At 46.4% G+C, this 18,232-nt stretch overlaps 2 protein-coding genes across 6 annotated transcripts in view; both read left to right on the top strand.

The window, feature by feature from the left end:
• The first annotated feature begins 152 nt into the window (after positions 1 to 152).
• Positions 153 to 7,574, top strand: LOC110078648 (U8 snoRNA-decapping enzyme). The gene is made up of 3 exons (XM_020793033.3): positions 153 to 357; positions 2,489 to 2,761; positions 5,789 to 7,574. Exons 1-3 carry the CDS (start codon positions 217 to 219, stop codon positions 5,972 to 5,974), a joined length of 600 nt encoding a protein of 199 aa, XP_020648692.2. The 5' UTR covers positions 153 to 216; the 3' UTR covers positions 5,975 to 7,574.
• Positions 7,575 to 15,327: 7,753 nt separating this feature from the next.
• ARHGAP4 (Rho GTPase activating protein 4) overlaps positions 15,328 to 18,232 on the top strand; it is a 72,396-nt gene continuing 69,491 nt past the window's right edge. For 4 of the 5 annotated variants that reach the window (XR_013542281.1, XM_078386567.1, XM_078386568.1 and 1 more), the window contains exon 1: positions 15,661 to 16,175. Coding sequence is in view for 4 of the 5 variants with exons in the window: in XM_078386567.1 (XP_078242693.1) it covers positions 15,806 to 16,175 (370 nt within the window). In the remaining variant the exon portion in view is untranslated. Of the gene's footprint in view, positions 15,548 to 15,660; positions 16,176 to 18,232 lie in introns of those variants that run through there. The other variant, XM_020793016.3, reaches the window with a different exon arrangement.

Here is an 18,232-nt window from a genome sequence, read left to right as displayed (position 1 = left end):
CCAGTACTGAGCGATGCCGCAGAGAGCAACACGCATGCCAACCGGACACATCAGGACGTTTCCTTCCCAGTCTCTGATTGGCTGCAGTTGCGCCTACGCTCTGATTGGAGACTTCGCAGGGTTTCCCCCCTCCTTCGTCCGCGCCCCCTCTACCGGCGGCTGCAGGAGAAGCAGGAGGCAGCGGAGGAGGAGGAGGAGGAGGAGGAGGGCTGAGCCATGGGAGAAGTCCGGGCTGCGTCCAGGGGCGAAGCGCTGCGCTTCAAGCCACCGGATTGGAAGCACGCGTGCCATGTCCTCCTGTACGCGCCCTGCCCCGGCCGCCTCTTCGGGAAGATCCCGTTGCGTTACGCAGTGTTGGTGAGACGCGGTTTGGGGGGCAGGTGGAAAGCTCCGGGGCAGAGGCAGCCAGAAATCTCTCTCTCTCTCTCTCTCTCTCTGTGTGTGTGTGTGTGTGTGTGTGTGTGTGTGTGTGTGTGTGTGTGTGCGAAGTGACATAAATTCACATTTAAATCTGGGGAAGAGGGATGGTTATTATATGACACGGCTAGTTTTCTGAGGGCTCCCCTTAATGCTGTTGCTGAGAACGCGTGAGATAATGCTGAAATAATTATGAATATTCAACTCTGGCTTGCGAATGACTGCTTCCATTTTGAGACCTTGTTCTGGTTCAGTTTGCCGAGCAGGTTAGGGCTGATTTTCTTAGATGCTTATTTATGCTATGACTATGTGTTTGCATATTAAACATCAATCAGAGAGGGTATGTGAGGCCTTCCTTCCACACAAAAAACTAAAATGCTGAGGAAAACACGTCTAGCCTAATATTTTCCTGATGTACTAATTACCTATATGGGGTGGGGTGGGGGAGGGATCTGAGATGAAGTACTGTAGAATAGCCCATACATAGATAAGGGCATCTGTGAAAAATCAGGACTGGATGTAAAACGTTTTTGTTTTTGCAAAACTTCATTTTAGAGATTAAGAATCAATCAGTTTTTAACCAATTTCTAAATTAAACTATGCAGCTGTGTATTCCAGGTATGAGGATTGGGTTGATTTGGATGGTGGGAGGCAACAGGGAGCTTTATGCTCTATAGATGAAAGCTATTGGTATGGACTGGGAAGAATCCACACTGCACTTGAACCTTCAAAATCTGTGATCTGGATTAATGTATATGGTATGAATTAGGGGGAAAATGAAAACTTTAAAAAGTATATGCATATTTTTTCTCTCTCTCTGAGCCTAACTTGCCAAATCTACTGTTGGTGATTATAATAAGTATTTATGTAGTGCTTGAAAAACACTTCAAACATCCCATAAGCCAACTGGCATAATAATAAGAGATAGGTTTTGCCACCCTTGGCACAGTGCCCACCCACACCCTGTTTCTGCGGTGTTTAACTGTGTGCTTTGTTCCTTGCATTGACTTGTGCATCGCCTACGGCTATCTGTTGTCATCTGCCTTGGCTTCAGCCACTGTTAACACTGTTAAAGAACCTGACCCTTGGCTTGTGTTGGAGGCTTGGTCATCATTACACTCCTGGCCAGCATGTTTCCTTCACGTTGTCACAGTGGCTGTGAAAGAGGGTAGTAGTGTGTGGATGGGAAGGGTTATTTGGTGGAATGTTCTAAAGTAGTGTGGACCTTGACTAACGTGGGTTCGTTGGGCTAAGAAACAAAGACACTTTTTTTAAGGCTTAGTGTTTCCCCCAAGAGCAAACCTTGTTCCTCTATAGTTCATAGTTATGGAGAGTTTAAGCAGAACTTGTATTATTATTAAGATCATTCTTAGCAGCCTTTCCTCAGCTTGCAGCTTTCTGGATGTATTGGACTGCAATGGCCAGAATCCATTTGGGAAACAGAGCAAGGTGCTTGGAATCCTGTTGTTATCCCTGATCACACTGATCAGAGACAACAATAATTTGCAGCAACAAGCAGTGGCCTAGTTAATTTGTGAATGTTGCAATGGTTAGCAGAACATACTTTCCCCTTTCAGAAAGCAATCACATCTAGACTGGTCTTTCACTTTTTAGGAACAGAGAGATGATGTCTCCTCTGTGCTCTTCTAGAGAAGGCCAGGACGGAAGAAAATGCCATCAGCAACCATCAGTTTAGGTGGAAGGAAGGCTAGCATAGATCAGAGCAGGTAAAGGTCCGTCTAGGAAGCCTGAGGTACTCCTTCTTTCTCTAACTATCCTTCCCCGTACAAAGGCATTCATTTTCTCAGTGAAAGCTGAATTGCACCTAATCACTTTCGGTGAACAACAGGATTCCCAGTCACACGTTGCACTCCCTTTTCTGCATGGAAATAACTAAGCTTGGGAAAATAAGGTTGTCCCAGAGATTGGAAAAATTAGTTTATTTGGACCTTATCTCCCAGATGATTCAGAAATGGCCAGTCCTTCGCTTTAACTCTTGCCTCTGCTTACAGGAATATCTTTTGGGTGTGTGTGAGTGAGTGAATTAGCAGGCTGTCTGTATCCTTTCCAGATGCAGATGCGGTTCGATGGTCGCTTGGGATTTCCCGGTGGATTTGTGGATCCACAAGATGCCTCCTTGGAAGAGGGCCTGAGTAGGGAACTGCATGAAGAGTTGGGTCCTGGTGCTGCCTTGCTTCAGGTGACTGAGAATGACTACTTGAACGCCTACATCTCCGAGAGGCCTCAGAGAGTGGTGGCACACTTTTATGTCAAGCAGCTTAGCCTGGAGGAACTTCGGACCCTGGAGGAGAGGGCCGTGCAGGCCAAAGACCATGGCTTAGAGGTACAGAGAGAATGAATAGCGGGGCTGATGGTGTGCGCATTCTTCCTTAAGTTTAAAATCCTGTGTGCATTTACCTTAGAACAAGTCTCATTGAGCTCACTGGAGCATACTTTTGGCAGACAGATTCAGGATCTGTGATAAAAACTGGGGAAAAGAAGCACAAAGACTTGTGACACCTTCTGAACTAACAGTCTAGTTTTAATATGGGTTTTCATTGAGTATGGCATTCAGGTAATACTGTACGTAGTTACGGGGATAAATCGAAATGATCTACAGAAAGTGGCAATTGCATTAGAAACTCTGGGATTGAACTTCCAGAGTTGGGATTGCATAAACATCTTGATGGTAGGCAACGTTTCCTCTAATTTGCAGCCCTGTTGGGTGGGGCTCTGCCTCTTGTTTGTGCGATGCCACATGCACGCAATGCCACACTCCCTGCATGAGGTTCTGCCATGACTAGAACCAAAGGGACTGAAAACAATAACTGTGGGTGCACGGAGGAAGAGTCCTATGGGGGTGGTTATTAGACACACATCTTGGAGGGAACCTTGATGGTAGGTAATTAGTTGGTGCTAACCATTGGTAAAGTAGGAAAAGTGTGAAGAAAGTAGGAAAAGCCAATGGAGCTAGTCAGGTATAATCTAAACCAAATCCCTTATGAACACACAGTGGAAGTGAAGAACAAATTTAAGGAACTAGATTAGTTGGATAGAGTGCCTGAAGAACTATGGATGGAGGCTCAGAACATTGTACAGGAGGCAGCAACAAAAACCATCCCAAATAAAAGGAAATGCAAGAAAGCAAAGTGGCTGTCCAATGAGGCCTTACAAATAGCAGAGAAGAGAAGGGAAACAAAATGTAAGGGAGATAGGGAAAGTTACGGAAATTTGAATGCTGACTTCCGAAGAATAGCAAGGAAAGACAAGAGGGCCTTCTTAAATGAACGGTGCAAAGAAATAGAGGAAAATAATAGAAAGGGAAAAACCAGAGATCTGTTTAAGAAAATTGGAGATATTAAAGGAACGTTTTGTGCAAAGATGGACATGATAAAGGACAAAAATGATAGGAACCTAACAGAAGCATAAGACATAAAGAAGAGGTGGCAAGAATGCACATAATTATACCGGAAAGATCTGGATGCCCCTGACAACCCAGATAGTGTGGTTGCTGACCTTGAGGCAGACATCCTGGAGAGTGAAGTCAAGTGGGCCTTAGAAGGCTTGTCTAACAACAAGGTCAGTGGAGATGATGGCATTCCAGTTGAACTATTTAAAATCTTAAAAGATGACGCTGTTAAGGTGCTACACTCAATATGCCAGCGAGTTTGGAAAACTCAGCAGTGGCCAGAGGATTTGAAAAGATCAGTCTACATCCCAATCCCAAAGAAGGGCAGTGCCAAAGAATGCTCCAACTATTGTACAATTGAACTCATTTCACATGCCAGCAAGGTTATGCTCAAAATCCTACAAGACAGGCTTCAGCAGTATGTGGACCGAGAACTCCCAGAAGTACAAGCTAGATTTTGAAGGGGCAGAGGAACTCGAGACCAAATTGCTAACATGCAATGGATTATGGAGAAAGCCAGAGAGTTCCAAAAAACATGTACTTCTGCTTCATTGACTATGCAAAAGCCGTTGACTGTGTGGACCACAGCAAACTATGGCAAGTTCGTAAAGAAATGGAAGTGCCTGACCACCTTATCTATCTCCTGAGAAATCTATACATGGGACAGGAAGCAAAAGAACTGGATATGGAACAACTGATTAGCTCAAAATTGGGAAAGGAGTACGACAAGGCTGCATATTGTCCCCCTGCTTATTTAACTTATATGCAGAATACATCATGTGAAAGGCAGGACTCGACAAATCCTAAAATGCAATTAAGATTGCCGAAAGAAATATCAACAATCTCAGATATGCAAATGATACCACTCTGATGGCAGAAAGTAAGGAGTAATTAAAGAACCTCTTAATGAGGTTGAAAGAGGAGAGTGCAAATGGTCTGAAGCTCAACATCAAAAAACTAAGATCATGGCCACTGGTCCCATCACCTCCTGGCAAATATTAGGGGAAGATATGGAGGCAGTGGCTGATTTTATTTTCTTAGGCTCCATGATGACTGCAGACGGTGACAGCAGCCCCGAAATTAAAAGACGCCTGCTTCTTGGGAGGAAAGCGATGACAAACCTAGACAGCATCTTAAAAAGCAGAGACATCACATTGCCGACAAAGGCCTGCATAGTCCAAGCTATGGTTTTTCCAATAGCGATGTATGGCATTGAGAGCTGGACCATAAAGATGGCTGACCGCTGATGAATTGATGCTTTTGAATTGTGGTGCTGGAGGAGACTCTTGAGAGTCCCCTGGACTGCAAGGAGAACAAACCTATCCATTTTGAAAGAAATCAACCCTAAGTGCTCACTGGAAGGACAGATCCTGAAACTGAGGCTCCAATACTTTAGCCACCTCATGAGAAAATTCCCTGGCAAAGACCCTGATGTTGGGAAAATGTGAAGGCAAGAGGAGAAGGGGACGACAGAGGACGAGATGGTTGGACAGTGTCACTGAAGCTGCCAACATGAATTTGATCCAACTCTGGGAGGCAGTGGAAGACAGGAGGGCCTGGTGTGCTCTGGTTTGTGGGGCTATGAAGAGTCAGACACGACTTAACGACTAAACAACAACAAACTATTGGTAGGTTATGCACGACTTTTAGACTTTTGTTTCTGAAGTGTTGAATCAAGTCCTTCTGCTCTCAAGAAGGAATTAATGCTACAGAAGCAGAGGTTTTTCTGTGAAAAATAAAACAATCCTTTTGCTCTACACAAGAAGCTGATATTCCCAGAAGTCAAACTGATTGCCTAAATACAGCATTCTGCAATGTTTTCTAGTTCCTTACTGAATTTTCATAGCTGTGGTTGCATCATGTTGGGTGTGCTAATTAAGGTGGTCGTAATTCTTTTTTTTGTCAGGAGGGCAGTTTTTTTATATTGGTTCGTGTAACTGGATCTTCCCTCTGTTATTTCAGGTGATGGGTCTTCTTCGTGTCCCCCTCTATATTCTGCGTGATGGTGTCGGGGGCCTTCCTGCTTTCCTTAGCAACACTTTCATTAGCAGTGCCCGGGACCAACTCATTCAGGCCCTAGATGTCTTCCAGCTTGTGCCAAAAGAGACACTCCAGAAGGCTGTGAACGTGGCTCAAAAGACCTCTTGAGCTTTGGACTGAAGCTTTCCTCACTGATGATTCTGTGATGGACCCCAAGAACTTAAGTCCTCTAAACCAGTGATCCTCAACCTTGGGCCTCCAGATGTTCTTGGACTACAGCTCCCAGAACCCTTCCCCACCACCTCTGCTGGCCAGGATTTCTGGGAGTTGAAGTCCAAGAACATCTGGAGGCCCAAAGTTGGGGACCACTGCTCTAAGCGGAGCAGCTGTGGAAACAAATGCAAGAGTGTGAGAAGAATGCTGAGAATGGCCCATTCTATGCCCCATTGGATGGTTGAGTGCTCTGCAGTTGAGCCGGGCAGACATCTAGGTTTAAACATCTACTGAGTTTGCATTATTGATGGTGCCTTCCTGGTGTTAATTTGGGTGGGGAAGGGTTAAAACAAGTAAAGCCAGGTGGTCTTCATTCTTGGCTTTGGAGAGAGAGAGTGTGATGCAGCCCACTATCCCCATGTTTACAGACACATAAGGACTTCCTGACTGTACACATTATACACACAGATCAGTCTGTGGTTTAGATTTTTTTCCAGCCCATGTCTCAAAAAACACAGTGTCTTTGAATTTCCAGTTTTCCAATATCATGGGATTCACCTTCGTCGCACAAGCCCTTTGAATATATCCCTCTTGGCTTATCATAGCTTTATTATTTCAAAGCTGGAATCTGCCCCTTCTAATCTTTTACCACTGCCTGAAAAACAGTTTAACACACTTCCCCCTCCATGGCTCTTGGCTCATATAATCTTTTTTATTAGCTTGTAAAGAAATAGCAAATGGCCACCAGAGATGGTCATTGTCCCTCCCTCTGTTTTTTTTCCCTTCCTGTTTCTCATGATGTAATGACATAGGTGTAGAAATTGTTAAAGACCAGGAATGTGCCCAAAGCACATCAATAAATTATTGCAGCAGCAATTTCAGTGTAAACAGACCTAGGAAGTACAGTATTCTTTACTTCAAACTAGTTATGTGTTCCTCTTTGTCCTGTGATAACTTTTGGTTACAATTGGGCTGGGATGGCCATTTTGGAATAAATAAAGGTAGCAGAGATGAGGGGTATGAGTAAAGGTGATGTATCTTAGTACTATCCATGCCAGCATGGATTTATGGAGGAAATTCACTTTTGTCCATTTATAAATAGCAAGTTTCTAGTCCTTGTGCCATTGGAAATGGTGTAGAAAAACAGCCAGCAACTTTTGATTGGAACTCACAATTTAGGAAGAGCAGAAAGGACCAGAAGAATTTGTGTGGCCATGAGCTGGAGAGTTTTTGTCCTCCTTGCGTCTGCACTTCTTTCCATGGAAATGGAATACGTTAGACAAAAGTCTAGAATCGCATAAATGGTGTGACCTCCCTCAACAAAATGCTGCACAATTTAGGATGCACTACCAGTGAACCAGGCTATTAAAAGAAATACACATGCAGCACCACTGTGATTGGGTTCCCGTTGTAAAACTAGTAGTTCCCTTTTTGGTACTTGAGTGATGACAGGAGATGATATTCCTTTAACCAAACCTTTAGTATCGGGTGGAGGGAAGGGGTGAATTACAACTTCTGTAGGTCCAACAGGACTATTAAACAATAGTAAACCATTCCACATGGTGTCAGAGTCATTAGTCATCATTGTTTCTTTTAATGCAGCGCCATTCCAAAACTCCCAATTGGTTGGTTTCCACATAGGGGTGCTCTGCACCATGCAGATTGTCCCACAGCATGGGTGTCTTGCCCAATCCTCCTCGCGCTGGGTCCCTCCAGTGGGCACAGGCTCTGGACGCACCACCTTCTTCCAAGTGCCTTCTTCCCCCTCATATAGATGTACTCTGTCCATTCTAAAGGATCCAACTCTCATAATTGTACTTCTTTCCCTGGTCCTAGAATAGACTTCCTACCTTTCTCAAATCCTTTCTCTTCCCTCCTAGGTACAGTCGTGCCCTGCTTAACGATTACCTCGTATAATGATGAATCCGTTTCACAACAGTGTTTTTCCGATCGCAAAACGATGTTTTAATGGTTTTTTTTTTTTTGCTTTGCGATGATTGGTTCCCTGCTTCGGGAACCAATTCTTCACATTACAACGATCAAAACAGCTGATCGTTGGGTTTTCAAAATGGCCGCCGGCTGCTCAAAATGGCTCCCCGCTGTTTTTAGGAGGCATTTTTCGCTTAACAGGCACCCGAAAATGGTCGCCATATGGAGGATCTTCGCTGGACAATTAGGTATTTTGCCCATTGGAACGCATTAACCCTTAACTGGTTTTTAATGCGTTTCAATTGGTTTTTTAATTTCGTTTGACGACATTTTCGCTCTACAGTGATTTCGCTGGGACGAATTAACGTCAATCGAGGCACCACTGTATATCAAAGACACATGGCTTTGGCTCACTCTTTAGTTCACTCCTTTCTCCTTCTCCCTTTCTTCCTTGCCTCCTCCTCCTCCTCAATTGCTCCTAAACCTGCTAATGAGCCCCAGCTCCTTCCTCCTCCCGCCTTTTCCTCACACTCTTCTGTTGCTAGAAAACCTTCAGCTATTGGTTGTCCTATTCCTGCCCCTTTCTTCTCTTCTCCTCCAGTAGCTTGAACCTCCTTCGAAGTCATATTTTGAATCCCAGCCTGTATAGCACTTGGCTCTTTGTTGATTCCTTCCCCCTGATACGATGGAGGGGATAGCTCACTTTCAGGTTTAATGTCTTTAATCGACTCTTCTTCACAGCCATCTATGCTGTTCTGCTGATTCTGCCTCATTTACATCACCTTGGCAGACTCTTGAGGACTAGAGGAATACGAGTGCAATAGTATCCTAATCCAGGTGGCAGTTTAGCATCTTCCCGGAGCACAGGTTGCTCTCCTCTGAAGATGCCGGCCACAGAGACTGGTGAAACGTTAGGAAGAACAACCTTCAGAACACGGCCAAAGAGCCCGAAAAACCCACAACAACCATTCCCTGGGTTAATTTACCTCTGTTCTCCGCTAAAACTCCCATTTGCCAGAATATCATAACCAGTGTAGTGTTTAGAGTGTTGGAATTGGAAGATCTGGGTTCAAGTCCCCGCTGAGTGCTGAAATGCCTCGATTGACCCTGAGCCAGCCGCTCTGATCTCGGAGGGTTGCTGTGAGGATAAAGTGGGACGAAGCAGAGGCTTGGGTGCTGCCTGGAGCTCAATAGAGGGAAGGTGAGATGAAAAAAGAAAAGTAAACCAATAAATAACCAAATGGCCCAAATCCTTTCAGTTACTGCCTATGGCCATTGCGTGGGCAGTGTAAATCTTTGTGGTAAATTACTGCAAATAAAGTAGCCAGTGTAGGCAATTTGCTGTCGTGCACTGAGTCACAGGCTTCCTAATTTGAGGCGATTCACCTCCGAGATTAATAGCAGGGTAAAGACGCAATAGGATTTGAGCTACTCCATAAAAAGTGATTTGCCACACAACAGGGCTCTAAAGCAATTCTCAATTTGACACCCAGTCTCTGTTAATCTGTGTCTGTTCTTTACTGAAATTCCCATTAACTGGGATTACAGTTAGTGCCTAAGTGGATAATAAGGGCTGAACATGACAACAGCTTTTGACTCTGGAACCTAGACTCTTAGTGATAAATTTTTCGTGGGTAGAAAATCTAGGAAAGGTTCTGCTGATAGGACTTCCAGGCTGCCTCAGGTATGAACTATGAGGAAAAAGCCTAGTCACTAAACCAGTTTATAGGGGGCAAGCACAGTTGCCCTGGCTACACGCCTCTTGTTCACTGGGTCTCCAAAGGCATAGTAAACATGGCAATATTTGTCTTCTATATACTCCAACGTGTTGCTCATCAGAGGTATGTAATGTTGCGCATTGCCCTTTCAGACTGCACCACCAACCACCAGTTTGGCTGTGGCAAAGAGCATCTCTGTATGAAGGTGGCACTCCCTTTCCAAGCGTTTCCACCACTGAGGGTAGTCCTAAGCAGCTTTGAGCTGATCACATATTTTTGAAATTTTAAGTAATGCTTTTCCAGAGCTTAGAATGGTATTTTGAAACAACTGTAGTTTGAAAACTTTGCCTCAAAACGTAAATAAAACCTAGTGCCCCTGCATCTTGAGAAGTATGGTCAGACCAAGATATTTTGTTGCCTGAGGCAAATGGTGTCCCATCCGTGACAAATCAAGGTGCATAATATTCAAAGCCAGTCAAATCTTCTCAGCACACGAAACAGAAAATCCTACAAGTGCTTCTTTCTGTCCTTGAGAGTAGAAATACAGTAACAAATTAAATCACTGATATTTCTCTGCCCTTTCATGTCATTCCATGTTTGCAGCCTCAGGCGGCTGCCTCGCCCTACCTAATGATTGGGCCGGCCTTATTATAAATGAGGAGAAAAACAAGCTCGCTTGTGCCATGCATTGTTGGGGGGGCGGGGGAGAGACTGGCCCTCGACTGAGAATCAAGACCAACGACTTAACAAAATAAGCACATCTTGACTTGTCTAAAAAGAACTCAGTGTGGTTGGCACTTCTGGCAAGGCAGGCTTTCTGAGAAAGAGAAAGAAAAGAGGAGTCCACAGACGAGGTGCCGCTTCATGGGCAGGGCTCTTCACCCCCCTTTCTGATCCTGCGAAGCTAGAAACCTGAAGAAGGCCTTTTGCACAGACGCAGAGTTGTATCTATGAAGGATCCCATAACGGAGACTTCAGCACCACTTTGCCAGTACATGTGACCTTTGTGTCTACAGTAGCAGCTCCCCAAGGCTCACACTTGCAGACGCTGTTAACCGGCTAACGCATAGCGGTAGCCTGCTTGGTGGCGATGCTGTTTTGAATTTTGAATGGGTACAGCAAAGAGGAAAGAGGGTAAGGCTGGGCGAAGAAGGAAAAGGCAATAAGCTTGCATTTGCTAGGCTTGAAAGCATGGTGGTCAAGTCACCATGAGACTTCACTGTTGTTCCCCTCTAAAAACTGCTGATTTTTTTCCCCCATGTCACCCACCCGTGGTCTGCTTTAGCACGCCTGTCCCTTTACGGCTCTCATGCAGTGCTCCTTTCTCCTTTTCCCTCCAACAAACTCTTTTGGCTGTACTGTAGTTTGGAAAACCACTCTCTGAATGCTTCTTCTGTGAGTGTTCATATATAAATCAAGCCATATACTGTGTACATATATATATTTATATATTCCTGTGGGTGTGCATGCAAGGGACCATGTCGGCTCTGCTGAGACAGCACAGGGTGTGGAATTTTAAGCAAAGCTGCTTCCTGTGATGGGAAGTCCTCCTTTTGCTGTGGGCCGAGGGGTGCGGAGGCTCTAGTTGCAGCTTGTTTGGTGCTAATTATAGACAGTCCAATGGGTTGTACAGCTTAGGGGTCATATAGGGCCATAGAGAACAAGGTTGGGAATGAGAAGCACTTCACTGGCCAGCTTCTGTTTTTCTTTATCTTCCTCAGTGTGAAGTTGTCCATTTTATAGTTTTTTAAAAATGTCATGTGTTTATTTTAAAATTTTGTATCATGCCCTTTCACTATCCCAGCCCTTGAGACACTTAAAATTTTTTGCTTGAATCTTCTTTGTCACTTGATTCATAGCTCTCTCATTCGGTGATTTAATTAACAGATTAAATTTCCATACATTTCCATGTCGCTGAGACTTAAACAGAGATACTGGAAGACAGTTCCAAGGGCTTAGCTGTCGTACAATTAGTAATGCCCTATAAAGCCAGGCCGTCTGGTGATTGGCCAGAATCGCTGGCACATAACCAAATAGTAGATGGGTAAGTGAAACGTTGCACGTACAGCTGAAAGCAAAGATTACTTACATTTATGTCATAAAGGACAGTGTAAACAAGAGCACCCTAGTTCGTTCTGGCTGACATCATTTAGACTTCCATACAGGTGGACTGTGTTTTGGAAATAAGAGGACTACTGGCTATTACATTTATTTTTTAAAAAAATTGTTTTGTCTAGCTCATTAAAATGAATCAGCAGCATTGCTCATTAGAAACGGCTGTGTTTCTCTTCCTCCATCTGTAAAGGAATCGGCATGTTTTGCTGCAGACATATCTGGAATAACTGGTGGAGTTTGTATGAAAAATTAGTGATTGGATTTGCTTCTTGGTGCCAGCATCTTTAGGTGTTGTTTGAAACTCAAAAGGCATATTGGACAGACTGATATACAAGTAAGTCTGCAACTTTTGCCACCGTTCCATGTTTAAAATGGTTGTAACACAGCCTTTATGGGGTGAGGACCACGGCCGTCCAGATGGCAAGAAAGGATGGGAGTTGCAGCACAACAACACCTAGAAGAACACAAGCTGCTGCCTTTGTGGCTTTAACACTAAGCCATTTTCTTGGGGCATAGTCCCACGAGCAAAAAATAACTGCAGTTAAAACAATTTAAGTGATGTTTAAATCTTTTTATAATTTCTCATGCATACGATGTTTGAGTGAAATTCATTTATTTGGGCTCTAAAGCAAATCCCCCCCCCCAGCTGGGCAGGTGGAACTCTTTAAAATAACTCGCTTGTAAATCGATTTAAATCAGTTCAGTCTGGCAGCTGTGGATTGTGATATCAATTTACTGCTCATCCCTATTTAATGTCAATGGCATTGCCACCACGGCTTCTGTGCTTCTTTTTTTTTTTTTTAAAATGGTTGTAGTATGTACTATTTAGTGATGTATCAGTTACTGCTCAGTCACTGAAAACTTTTTTTTTTGGCTGAGAGTTTTTTGCTGCATTGATTAATCAATATGATCTGTTAGGACTGCCTTTTGACATTCTCAGCTGAAAAGAGCCATCGACTTATCACTGTATCACTAATTTAAAAATAAAAGGCAACATAAAGGAGAAAGGAAATGAGTCTATTTCAGCACTGTATATGCCAAAACTGGCCTAAATCACCAGAACTAAATTGATTTCCATTCAGTGAATGTTAACATGGCCACCAATTTAAATACTTTGTGACTTGAACCTAATTTTTAAAAACTCTGATCTGAAATAGATTCCTATTGCCAGTTGTACCATGCCCTCAGTCTTGATTTACTTACTGTCTAGCCTTATGAAGATTTCTGGAGCACCAAGAAACATACATACTAGTTTATGACATATTTATCATTCTTAGTAATGGTATTGCCTTGCTATGGACTGGGTGCTGTGGTTAACATACCAAGTGGGACCCAGCTGGAAGGAAACCACCTAAAGCGTCCAATCCTTAATCCACCAACTATCCATGACATAATTGGGGAGTCAGGGAGCATTTCACCTTGTCATTTGGAACTTGTCATTAAAGGAAATTGATTGGCTGAAGGCTGTGTGTGGATAAAAGCAGACAACATGGATGCACTGGGCAAAATGATGTCCTTTTGTCACAAAGTTGCTGAGAGTTCCTTGTGTGACAGCATGTTTGTGGAGGATGAACATGTCAGAGGCTGGCTTTTCCCTTTGATGATAGAGGCAGCTGACGGCCTCAGATGGCAGGTGCTGAAGGGCATCAGCACCCATCCCAGCCTGCTCATGTGAGCTCTCCAGCCATTCCCCTTTCTAACCAGGTACTGCAGCATGTACGTGGCCAAACAATTGCGCAGTCCTCTTGCTTCAGGTATGATGAAGGATCTAACCCATATTGAAATACGATTCATCTGCCACTCTGTCCAACCTCTGTCCATGGAATTGGGGCTGGAGTGTGGGGCATGGGGGGGGGGAGACCAGTTGCCTCAAGTCTTCAGATGTCTTGGGTTAGGCTTAGTGTCTATACACTCTGTTCAGAAAAAAACACTGTATTATAAAGCAAAAGCAAAGCGTGCTGCTTATACACCGCCCCATAGCACTTCAAGCACTCTCTGAGCAGTTTACAAGTCAATTATGCAGGCTACACATTGCCCCCCCAGCGAGCTGGGTACTCATTTTACGGACCTCGAGAGGATAGAAGGCTGGGGCAACCTTTAGCCACTACCCAGGATTGAACCCCAGGTTGTGAGCACAGTTTTGGCTGCAGTACAGCGGTTTAACCACTGCGCCACAAGGCTATAGAATATCATAGGATGGTTAGAGATCAGAAACAATGGGAAGTGGCATGGCAAAAGCGTGTTCAAATGGTAATACAGAATGAGAGTCCCATTGGTGGTGATTTGGGTGAGGGAAGAGAGAAGGATAGGATCAACTACTGTATGGAGAGAGATAGCAATTCCCCTTCCAGCTACATAGATGCATATTTAATCCAGATTTACTTAAGTATTTAATTGCATTGCAATGTTTATATATGTACCTGCCAGAATATGGCTGCTGCATTTCACACACATTGTATCTATCTCTGTGTTATTGCACTATCAAGTACTGGGCCATTGCAAACATAAGGCCATAGAAAGAAGTGTCAATACTTTTTGCTGTCTTTGAAACAGCTCTGTGGCTTCATTGTAGAGGGGGGAAAAATCAGGTTCTGTCCTTGATATTTCAAGGCTGAGCTTAGAAATAATTCTGGCTGAATCCTGGACAGTTTCTGCCCCTCAGCATGAACAGTATTGAGCTTCAGCAGGGGTAGAGGATATGTGTGGACTCTCAGCTATTGTTAAATTGTAACTGCCAGCAACCTCAGCCACCCCTGCCCCTTTGTCAGGGATGATAGAAGTGATAGCCCCAAAGTTTCTTAGAGCAAATCAAGCCTGGACTTTCTCTAGAGGCAAAAATAGTGAAATTAAGGCTGTCCTACTTTGGACACGTTGTGAGAAGTTCAGGATTCTCTGGAAAAAGACAACAATGCTGGGAAAGCGAGAAGAAAGCAGGAGAAGAGGAAGACCAAATGCAAGACGGGTGGATTTCATCAAGGAACCTACAACTTTTAGTTTACAACACTGAGGAAGATTTTTTGAGATCACTCATTCATAGGGCTGTCCTAAGTCAGAGGTGATTTGATGGCATATATCATCATCAGCAGCAACCCAAAACACTCGCCCCTTGCTTAGTTAGATGAGTTAGTTAGAGAGTTGCTTGGTCTTGCTTTCTTAAACCAACTCGTATTCCTGGTGGTGATTTCGGTTCACATCTTCAGCTGTCAGGCACCCAAAGCAGTTTCACACATTACTTTTGCCACGGAAAACATTGGTGTCGCATCTCTTCCAGACCAAAGGTGGGGAAAGTTTCATTTTTGCCTTACAACGTCCAGGATGCCTTACCCAGCATGGCCAGGGTCTATGCTGCCTAAGGTGTTCTGGGAGCTGTAGTTTCCCTCCCAAGCGGAAAATGTTACCATCTCTGATCCAGGCATGTGCCAAACACGCGTTCCTACCTTCCTAGCTAGCATCCCCACATTATGCATAAATCCCAAGGTTAGCAATGCCCTTGACGCCTGCCTGCCTGCTTACAACACTGGGTCGGTGCGGCCGGGGGGGGGGGGGGAGAGACCTACTCGCCGGAGGGAGAACCACAGCCTAGCTGGGGCGTAACACCGGCGACCCTCCTCCTTCTCCTCTTCCTCCACCACCGTGGACATGGGCGAGGGGGTCCCAAGCCAAGTTCCAGCCTTCAGCCGTCGTCGTGCACCGATGTGGATGAGGCGGGATTCCCCCCACCCGCGCGCCTCTGCCCTCCCCATGCGCCTCGGCCTGGAAAGGATGGGTGGGTGTCGGTGCTGGTCAAGGGAGGCGGGGGCGGCGGCGGCGGGGGGGGGGTCTGGTAGTTAGTTACTCGAGCTCCGTTCACGCAGAGGATAAAGAGAAGGAGGCGGCGGCAACGGAGGGGGAGGGTGTGTGAACCGGTGGTGCAACCGTCGCTTCTGTCTCGGAGGCTTGGCGCTGCTGGCAGCGCGTCTCTACGTGGAGCCACCGCGCTGTGCATGCAGGCGGACACAAAGCCTTTGGCTCCAGCTCTGGGCTTATGAGAGAGAGAAAGGGAGAGAGAGAGAAGGCGCCTGGCACTGGTTGTGCTGGTTGTGGCTGGCACGGGGAGGGGACGCCGGACCGCAGCGGGTTAACAGCGCCGCCGCTGCCACTCCAGCCCCAGCTTCTGCCTCTGGGGAAGGGGAAGGGGAAGGAAAAGGAAAGGAAAGGGGGGCGGTGCTCGAGAGCGCGGCACACCTCGCCGCATCTCCCGTGTGCGCATCTTGCGGACAAGAGGGCAGCGGCGGCGGCGGCGGCGGCGGCGACACCACCCCGAGGGCGTCCGGCCCCGACCGTCGAGATGAGCGCGCCAGGGAAAGCGCGCCGCGAGCGGGGCAGCCTGGCCGAATACGAGACGCAGGTGAAAGGTGAGGCTTGGCGGGCGGAGAGGGGCGCTTGCCTTGCCTTGCCTTGCCTGGCGGCGCTTCCTTCGCCGAGGGGGAGGGGGAGGGGGAGAGGGAGGGGGCGGGAAGCCGCCGCCGCCGCCGTGCCCCGGGGTAGAGCGGGAGGCGGTGGTCAGGAGGGTGGAGAGGGTTGCAGTGGGGTGGGTGGCGCTGGGTGGGGAGGCGGAGGAGGAGGAGGAGGCGGGGGGGCGACTAGTGAACAGCCTAGGTTGGGGGGGGCGCAGGGCTCGGGGTACAGTGCAGCTTCCTGGAAAAGGCCAACGGGGTGGGGTGAGAGAGGGGGCAAGGTGGGCAGGCCTGAGATTCGGGTGCATTGTGTGGAAGGGCGAGCGGGTGGGTTTGCATGGGGAGGCGAGGCGTGAGAGAGGAGCTGGTGGATGGCTGCTGCACTAAAGCAGCACCCAGAGGGGTGTGTGTGTGTGTGTTGTGTGTGTGTATGTGTGTGTGTGTGTGTGTGTGTGTTTCGGAACAGCTAGCTGCCTGCCTGTGCAATGGGTAGCTAGCACTGGCATTCTTGCTTGGGTCTCACCTGCCTCAGTGTTCAAAAGCCTGGCAGGGTGACCTAGGGCCCGGCCAGTGCCATCCATTCCTGCTCCAGCCTGACCTCGCTAGTGGGCGCCCTCCTCCCCACTGGGGTGCTCCCTTGTAAACCTCTGCCAGCCCTGAGGTCCATTGCGGCTGCATTTCTGTGCTTGCCAGAGGTACATTCTTCTCACCCCACCCCCGCCGCCCCTGAAACCTAGAAAAACGTGACCCAGATTTTGTAGACTAGAGAATATTGTCGCTGCTACTGCTGCTACTGCTACTGCTGCTGCTGGTGGTTGATGGTGGTGGTGAGGAAGGGCTGAAATCTAGAGCTTTCTCCCTCCCCTGTGAAAAAGGGGGTGGGGGTGGTCTGGTCGCTAGGAGTGATTGTAGGCATTAGGCAAGATATGAGGTTCTTAAGTTTAATTGGGGGAAAAATTCATGCCATGCTAGACTGGCAGGAAAAGAGTCTAGGAGTCCTGGCCCTCAGCAGCCTTTTCTGTAAAGCACTAATTTCCACTTCCCTTGTTAAGACAGCCTTGCACAGCAAAACTGTTGATTGTAAATGCAACATCCCTTCTTGGGTTCCGGTCTCGTTCAACTTCCTCTTTAGGCTGCAACTGATCTATCAGCAGCAACTCTCTATCTCTGCCCCAGTGCTCACGAGCTGCTTTCCTGACCGGCGCTGCAGCACCTTTCTCGACATGCTTTGGTGTGCTGGTAGGTGACAGCCAGCCTAGATGGCTAGATCAGAGATCTTCTGAGGTTCGAAATATTGTGATGCTGCAATAGACAGTATGTTTAGGCCACGTCACCGTTGTCTTTAATCCACACTGCTTATCAACCTTTGGCCCTCCAGAGGTTTTGAACTTTGACTCTGAGAAATCCTGGTCACTATGGTGAATGTTGGGGGGGGGGTCCTCAAAGCTGAGATGTGAGATTCCTGGAAGACCAAAGGTTCAGAACCACTTCATTAGCAGAGCTGGATACTGTATGTCCTTCTGGTACGCAGGATGGAATGGTCATCTGCTTCCATTGCACAGAACAACTGATGTAGGACACAATCCACCAAAAACATTTCTAAACCTCGCTGCAGTGAAAAAAGGAGCTATGGAAAAGGGCTGGAATTTGTTTTCATGTTTTAAAGCGCTACCATAGAAAACTAACCAGTGGGTTTGTGCTTCCCTGTTAGTGGTAGCGATCCCATCAGGCAAAGAAAACTAAGTCTCCACTCAGCAAAATGCATCAGGGACAGCCTGCAACCTTTTAAGTAATGCAGATTACCAGGTAAAGCAAAGATTGGGGTGCACGTTGCCCTCCAAGAGGTGCCTGGACTACAACTGCCATAATTTGTCTGTCTTTGTTATGTTGGTTAGCTGGTGGATGTTGCTGTTCTATAACATCTAGAGCAAATTTTGGTTCCCAGCCTTGGGTCCCGAGATGTTCTTGGACTAAAACTCTTAGAAGCCTTCACCACTAGCTATGCTAACTCAGGA

This window comes from Pogona vitticeps, chromosome 2 (genome assembly GCF_051106095.1).
Source record: "Pogona vitticeps strain Pit_001003342236 chromosome 2, PviZW2.1, whole genome shotgun sequence".
Taxonomy (NCBI): domain Eukaryota; kingdom Metazoa; phylum Chordata; class Lepidosauria; order Squamata; family Agamidae; genus Pogona; species Pogona vitticeps.
This window is presented reverse-complemented; position numbering and strand designations above follow the sequence as displayed.

What these genes read in the sequence shown, in the direction of transcription:
- LOC110078648 (XM_020793033.3), top strand. Translation starts at nt 217, where the DNA reads ATGGGAGAAGTCCGGGCTGCGTCCAGGGGCGAAGCGCTGCGCTTCAAG. An exon ending in CGTTGCGTTACGCAGTGTTG is followed by an intron (nt 358 to 2,488) that starts GTGAGACGCGGT and finishes TATCCTTTCCAG; the next exon opens with ATGCAGATGCGGTTCGATGG. An exon ending in CCAAAGACCATGGCTTAGAG is followed by an intron (nt 2,762 to 5,788) that starts GTACAGAGAGAA and finishes CTGTTATTTCAG; the next exon opens with GTGATGGGTCTTCTTCGTGT.